Consider the following 7,500-nt stretch of genomic DNA (forward strand, 5'->3'; position numbering starts at 1 on the left):
GGTCTTCGGTTATTAATAATGGATCATAATATTAATGTTGTAAATATTCTACGTAATATTTCTATCAATATATTCATTTTTTCAGGATTTTTTTGATGAAGATAGTTTAATGAACACCATGTATTTTTAATTTTTATTAACATTTAAAAATGTATTTATTATAATCTTTGATCAATTTAATGCATCCTTGCTGAGTAACAGTATTCATTTGTTTTTGGGGGGTTTTCTCGTTTGAAATCTTACCCCTAACTTTTGAATGGTAGTATATCGTGAAAAATGCTAGCGTAATGGCTGCTGAAAATTAAGCTTTCCAGTCACAAGACTCTAAATATCATTTTAACATATATTAAAATAGAACAGTTACTTTAAATTGTAATAATTCACAGTATTACTGTTTTTATTTATACTTTGATCAAATACAGTAAGTGTAGCTTTGGTGACCATAAGAGACTTCTTTTAAAAACATTAAAAAAAAAAATCTTATTCCAAACTTTTTGATTGGAAGTGTATATTATTTTTTCTACAAAAGCTTGTATCTGCACCACAATGATAGTGTACCATGAACTTTTCTTAGCATACCTAACGTCCGCTTCCTGTGTAGGAGTGTCCAACTGGGGTGGCTATGCTGTCGCCTGTGCTCTGCATGTTCTCAATCTCTGCCCAATACACTGGCGGTACCTCCACCGTGGTTTGGGTCTGTCACCCACACCTGATCAACAGAGCCTGTGGACGACCTGCCTGCCCACTGTAGCCAAGGTATACCACAGTATTATCAAAAAATAATTGATGATGGCCGATGATTATGATGGCTAAGTTCAATCCTACATTACATTTAAAACATCTGTTCTTCTCAAAAACGTATTGCATTGCGGCTTAAGGGTGTCCCTGGAAGAGTTTAAGCACCTCATAATAATACTGTTAACTTTGTATCCCATTTTATTTTCAGTGGAAATCCACTGGTATAAAACTTGCAGGCGCTTCACAGTTCTGCTTCCAGTCAACCCTGGCCATTTTTATATTTGCGGTGAACTGCAGACCACTTCAGAACCTCTGCCAGTGTACCTTATAATTATCATGACCACAATGGCTGGAACCAGCCTGTTAACCCTGTATTCACATTCCTTTCTGTTAGCCTAAATATTTTCTGTCCATCATGTTGTTTCTCCTCAGTGGCCGCTACGGATTGACGCTTTAATAATACTTTTCCTGTTTTTAAAATTCCCACTCCCACATGTGGCTTAAAATAAAAGACCATTACTGCTGAATGCATTACCAAAGATTGAAGACACACAATCCAGCTGCAAAGACAAAAATGACTTGATATGTGGTGCTTCTATTTGAAAAACAGGAGGAAGAGATGCTCCACATTTTGGTGAAATATGGCGTCCGCAGCGGTAAAACGGCAAACCTTGGACTGGAGGTGGATGGATTGACCTTTCACCCCTACCATTCTGATATCATACAGCGACTTAGAGATCTCACCCTTGCCTGATGTCATAGTGTGGCCTACATCACGGACACATCACATGGCCAAGGGAACCAAGACGCACATCTGTGACCAGTGTTAGAGCTGGCTCAAGCTTGTTTGTATATTCTCACTCATTCTCACAGATGAATATGAATATGGGAATGTAATAGAAAGAGCTGCCATTGTAACATTTTGTTGATTATGACAATCTTCAAAGTAGTGTTTAATTTTGTGCTCACCTTATTAAACAGTCTATGTTGCTTCACACTTTATAACCTATTTCTTGCTGTATGCAGTATTGGAATAAAAAAATTATGCTAGTACATAAAAAATAATAAAAAAAAAACATTAGCCTATAATGATTTGCATTTTACACAGTCGGGTCACCAGGTTGCATCATGAGTATCGGCAACTGTATCTTGTTTGGTGCATTACAACAATAAATTATGTTGTGTAGATTTTGTCTGGTGAGCTAGCTATCATAAACATGGACGGTAAAATGGCAAATCTATGAAAAATCACCCATCTGTCAAAACTGAAACTTTGAACTGCAGAGACGAGGTAAAGTCACAAAACCCCTATCATAACAAAATAAGATCCCACAACGGATAGGCTAATTATTGCTCAAATTACTTTTTTTTTTCCTGATAAACTTTGAATATTTTTACTTCTATCGGTATGGTTTACTTTGTACTGTGACTGATCCAATTTTTTCATGGCGATATCGATAACTTCAAACTTCATGTGATTCATCCATGCAGTGGCATGCAATTTTATTTTCAACCACAGAAGGCGATAGAAAGGCCCAAGCTCAGTAGGTAGCGCAGTTATGATTAAATCAAATTAATGGGCATATTTGGTTACAATTTTTGGTGGTGCTTTATTGTGGTTGTGATTTTAGGTACTTGATCCATACATGAAATTCATACCATAATATTCATGTTATTGGCCTACTCCAAGGAAATAATAAAAAAAAAAAAAACATGGTGTTATTATACAACTCGCGTGTATCGGAGAGTACAGGCAGCTCTTTTAGTTCAGATCCATGTTACATAACACATTTATGTTATTTGGAAATTTGTATATTATCACTGGCCTTTTTGGAGTTAAGTGTCTTTCTCTCTTCCAAGGTTCAACCAAAATCAACACTGGAGAAGACCATCCCAAAACCCTTAATCATAAAGTCAAATAAACAGCAGACTTTTAATTAGTCTGGCTCTGGTTACACCTGAAAGTATTAAACATTTCTCTGGAACCGGATTAACAAGCATGCAAATAAAATATGCCAATCTCTCAATTTCTTTTAAAACGGTGCTGGATATGGTTTTACATAGTATAAAGTCATATAAAACATGTAAACCAATTAATCGCATCTGTATGTTTATGCACCTTGTTTAATATCACGATTCTGCTTCCAGTAGCGGTAAATAATCAAAACCAAAGAAAGACCACGATTAAACAAAAAGGACTAGTATATGATGAAAGTGATTCTCTGAGCAATCTTTTTTTAAAGGGGAATTAATATCATCTCCTGTTTGCATTAAAGGGATAATTCTATCCTAATTTATTAATAATTCAGACTATTTTTATCATTCATATAGGACTAGTTTTAGTCTTTAATAATATTATAAAAGAAAATATTATTATTAATACTTGGAGAAATTATATCATTTTAGTGCACAAAGTATGCAGACAAGAAACCCAGAAGTGGCTAGTAGCGAGAGAGGAAGTGCAACACAGATTTAATCATATTTTTGCACCACATATATCTAATTTTTGCAGCTAGAGTTTACTCGACCTATTATATTCCTATATACTCACTGAATATAATACTCAACCTATTATATTCAGTATTTTGTGCACTTGAGGCTAACAAGCCAAACAAAACCAAAATCCAATTAACAGACATCTAGAGAGAACATACTATCTTACAAAAATCTGACTAGATAACACACTTCCTATAATCAAAATTAATTTATCAGTACTTTTTACACCCCTGCAATACATCACAGCACAATTTCTGTCACCATGTACTGTGCAACAATACAATCATTGCCAGTGATTTGTGCAACAAACAGAGTGTACAACCAATAATAAAAAGTCCCATATATGGCCCTGAACTGCAGTCACTATATAAAATCAATGAAATAACCTGAAAACAATCTTGATTTAGTTACATATAGCCTACATACAATCTGCATGCATGTTGAATATTCATTGTAAACATGGTTTGAATGAGCAGGAAAAAGAGAACACTTCCACATGTGTTCTTTCAGTTCAGGTCATTCATTTAAACTCCTGGTTTTAGCTGTGATCACTTCCATGATAAAAATGTAAACACTCATCACCTTTTATTTACCTCAGCGGTTTGAGCAAACAGAAGATCCATGATTTCTGGAAGCAACTATCAATCACTTCTTCCTCTAATTTCCCAGGATATGAAATCACACTGGAAAGCTGTCCAGGTTAAAATGGTCTGTTTGAAGGTGGTTGACCCTTCATACCCACACTGCGTACCTTTTTATGCTTGTTAACTGTCTGTGTGCTCCATGTCTTTCCATGTAAAAGGTGAGTAGGAAACAAATATACATCTTCATTGCTATTGTTTCATTAGAGGAAAGCTTCACCCACAAAATGAAAATTCTGTTATCATTTACCCACCTTCATGATGTTCCAAACCTGAATGACTTTAACTTTCTATCGTGGAATACCAAAAGCCATGCTGTTATTTTTCCTAAAATAAGAGCAGATTGTAAGCAGGAACTGTTAAACACCAAAAAGAACATAAGTATCTTTTTCACTTAATTTGACACTTCAGAAAGTTAATAAAGTAGGATGGTGCAGTTTAGGGGCAACGATATCCTTATCTTATCTTAACTATAAAAGATTTAAAATTTCGGTATCTTTTTATTTAGTTTTTGTTTGTTTTAATCGCAACACTGGCAAAAATCATATGCAAAGACGTTATCAACGCTGTCAAAAACAGTAGTATTTAACACTACTACGCAGATCTGTAGAACAGGTCACAGAATGAAATGAAATACACAAACACTAGCCATGAAGAAGTCTATGCTATGTCATTCAGTATAGGCTAGTTAAATTTTTCACAAATCATGCTAAAAATATGCATGAGAGCATTAGACAGTGTTATCAGCTATATAGCAATGATTATTAATAAAAAAATATGTATTGTTGCATGAATAATAAACAGCTGATAAAATGATCCACCCTTAACTATAGTAAAGTATTACAATTTTTTGATGCAACAGGGTATGATTTAAAAATGACCATCCCTCCAAAACAGAGAAAACCTCTTTCACAAACATCTACATGTCTGTCTATTTTAAAGTGTTTATAGTGTACATGAGTTGTATTTGTAGGGGTTATTACAGCACGATTCTTTAACACCTCCCCCCACCCCGGACCTCACAAATTTTCAAAGCCTGGCTACGGACATGGTAGGCATTAGGGTGAGTAAATGATGACGGAATTGTGATTTTGGGTGTATGTTGTAGTACACTATTAAAGGAACTGAAACCAATGAGGTTTGAAAGCAGAATTGGTTTTAGTCTTGGACACAATTTTAACTGCTATATGCACATGTAGCTAAAGGGACTTGGAACAGTATAGAAAAAGTTTAGCTCATCGGTTCCTAAAACCTCAAATGTCAACCACTGGTGATTATCAAGGTAGCAATCCCTGAGAATTACACCACATAACTGTAGCATGTTAGCTTACCAAAACCATGAAATATTGCAGTTTAATTTTAGAACAAAATACAGAACTGGCAAAGTAGGCTAATGTTCTAACCCATGCAAAATGAAAAACAGTATGCAGCAGCTGTACATCTGAGAAGCTTGTGCCTACACGGTATGATGTCCATTGTATAGATAACTAATACAACAAAAATGTTTAAACGTCAGTTTTGACCTGCTGCAAGGATGTTACCACTGAGGTACCTGTAACATTATCATTGGTGACTGCAAGCTCAGTAGAATGCGTGTTGAACCTTCCATGGCTTTTTGAGCAACGGCATAAGACCCGAGTGCAAGCTTCCTGAGCTTTCTGGATGCCCATTTGGGCGCTCTCACTGATAAAACAGTAGAGCGCCGGATCGGCCACACAGTTAAAACTAGTAAGCAACAGCGAGAAATGGTAGTAGTTGAAAATTTTCTCAATGAAGTTGCAGTCCCGCTCCAATATTGTGCGTACCAGCAGGAAGATGTGGTATGGTGAGAAGCAAACCAGGAAGATGACAATGGTGCTGGTCACCAGGTACTTGATGCGAGTTTTCTGTGCAGTCTGCGTGCCTTCACTCTTACCCACTGCTCGGAGAACTCTAAAGTACGACACGGAGAGGATTCCTAAAGGGAACAGGAAACCTATGTAAAAGCGGTAGTAGTTTATTGGGTACTCCCATGTCTTCATGGGATAGTGCTCAAAGCACACAGATTGGTTGTGCTTGTCCGTGCTGAGCTCCTTGTGCCGGAAGAACACCACTCCTACGCCAAGCTCTTTGAGCCAGACCACTGCACTGACCAGCGTTGCTGCTCGCACCGTTCGGAAAGCCGAGAAGCGGAAAGGGTAGACCACCGCCAGGTAACGGTCAATGGAGATACAACACAGAAAACCAATGCTGACATAGATGTTCTCGTAGAGCAGGAAACCACACAGTTGACAGAGCCACTCCGAGCCGCGCCAGTCATCTCCTTGGAAGATGTACTGGAGCCAGAGGGGAAGGGAGACCAGGTACAGCAGATCGGATATGGTCAGGTTTAACAAGTAGACCCCCAGCTCATTGCAGGCTTTCAGTTGCAGCCAGGCATGGTAGAGCGAGTAAACATTGGTGGGAAGACCCACTAGCAAGACAAGGATGTACGCACCCGAAAACAGGTACTGGTGAATCTCGTGGCTTATAGTGCAGTTTATTTGCTCCTCAGACATGTTCATCTTTCTAACCTCATGTTCGCAGAGTCTTATTCAACAAGTGTAGGTAAGTTCGTAATCAACAGAGGTCTCCAGATAACATTCCATGGATTCTGTGGGAAGTAAACAAAATAGGATAATTAGTGTGCCCAAATACCACCACAGTATTCATACATCCCAGAAAATACCCTGATAAGCTACCCTGAAATTCTGACATACGTATTGGACGTCATGGGAAAGTTGAGTTCATCTGTGAAGGTTATCTACAAAGTAAATCTTTCAGTAAATACTTGTCAAACGGATTAGGGTTTTTTCTCAGTTCAAGCAGACAGAAGTTGTACTTCTGCATGCCTGAAAATAGCTTTCTGGGGATGTTATCAAGATGGCAGCTGAGCGACAAACGTTTTGTGTGTGGGCTGTGTCCTTCATCCTCGGAACTATTCTAAATATACAGGAAGAGGTTTTATAAAGTTGAAGGAAGTGTGAAACTCATACTACTTTCACAATATACATATGACGAATCCAGCTACGCAATATGTCTTTTCCACTTGGCTTTGATGTCTATGTAGGTGTTTTCTTTGTTGAGCAGAGCCTGTGCAATGCAATTAAAGCATCTTAAATATCTTATATATATATATATATATATATATCCTAATTCATGTCATGGATTTGAGTAACATAGGTAGCCCTTTTCAATCTGACTGTGGCCTGGTTCGCAGAATGCTGAACATTGAGATATAGTGGGATTGAGACCTTGACTGCAGTGACTACTGTGGATCATAACAAAAGAGACCAATAAAGCAGCGTAAACGACATGTTTCATCACCAATCCATTAAATGCTTAAGAATTTGTCCCTGCATCTGAGAAATACACGACAGCTTCAATAATACTGCTCAGACATCCTAAACATCATCTGTGTAAGCACAGCAGTAATACCCAGACCAGTCTCAATATGGGAAAGCAGTTTTCAGTAGAATTGTTTTCTGTTCTTGGAAATTACTTCAGATTTTGTCTCTTATATTCTATATGGAGCCAGCTTTAGCCACCTTACAGAGAGACTTGCCTATAGAGATTTGACATTTCCCAAGCAAACTATGAAGCTGTT

General features: G+C 37.4%; 2 protein-coding genes across 3 annotated transcripts in view; one reads left to right on the top strand and one right to left on the bottom strand.

Annotated features, from left to right (window-relative positions):
• LOC306850521 (D-glutamate cyclase, mitochondrial-like) overlaps positions 1-2,419 on the top strand; it is an 18,252-nt gene extending 15,833 nt beyond the window's left edge. For both annotated transcript variants that reach the window (XM_079386192.1, XM_079386191.1), the window contains exons 12-13: positions 602-756; positions 1,349-2,419. In XM_079386192.1, the coding sequence (XP_079242318.1) occupies positions 602-756; positions 1,349-1,492 (299 nt within the window). In that variant the 3' untranslated portion in view covers positions 1,493-2,419. The remainder of the gene's footprint in view (positions 1-601; positions 757-1,348) is intronic.
• Positions 2,420-3,427: 1,008 nt separating this feature from the next.
• The window catches only part of LOC306850522 (ovarian cancer G-protein coupled receptor 1-like), a 5,644-nt gene continuing 1,571 nt past the window's right edge, over positions 3,428-7,500 (bottom strand). The window contains exon 2 of the mRNA XM_079386193.1: positions 3,428-6,507. Coding sequence (XP_079242319.1) covers positions 5,381-6,418 — 1,038 coding nt within the window. The 5' untranslated portion in view covers positions 6,419-6,507 and the 3' untranslated portion in view covers positions 3,428-5,380. The remainder of the gene's footprint in view (positions 6,508-7,500) is intronic.

This window comes from Barbus barbus (assembly GCF_936440315.1).
Source record: "Barbus barbus genome assembly, chromosome: 30".
Classification (NCBI taxonomy): Eukaryota; Metazoa; Chordata; class Actinopteri; order Cypriniformes; family Cyprinidae; genus Barbus; species Barbus barbus.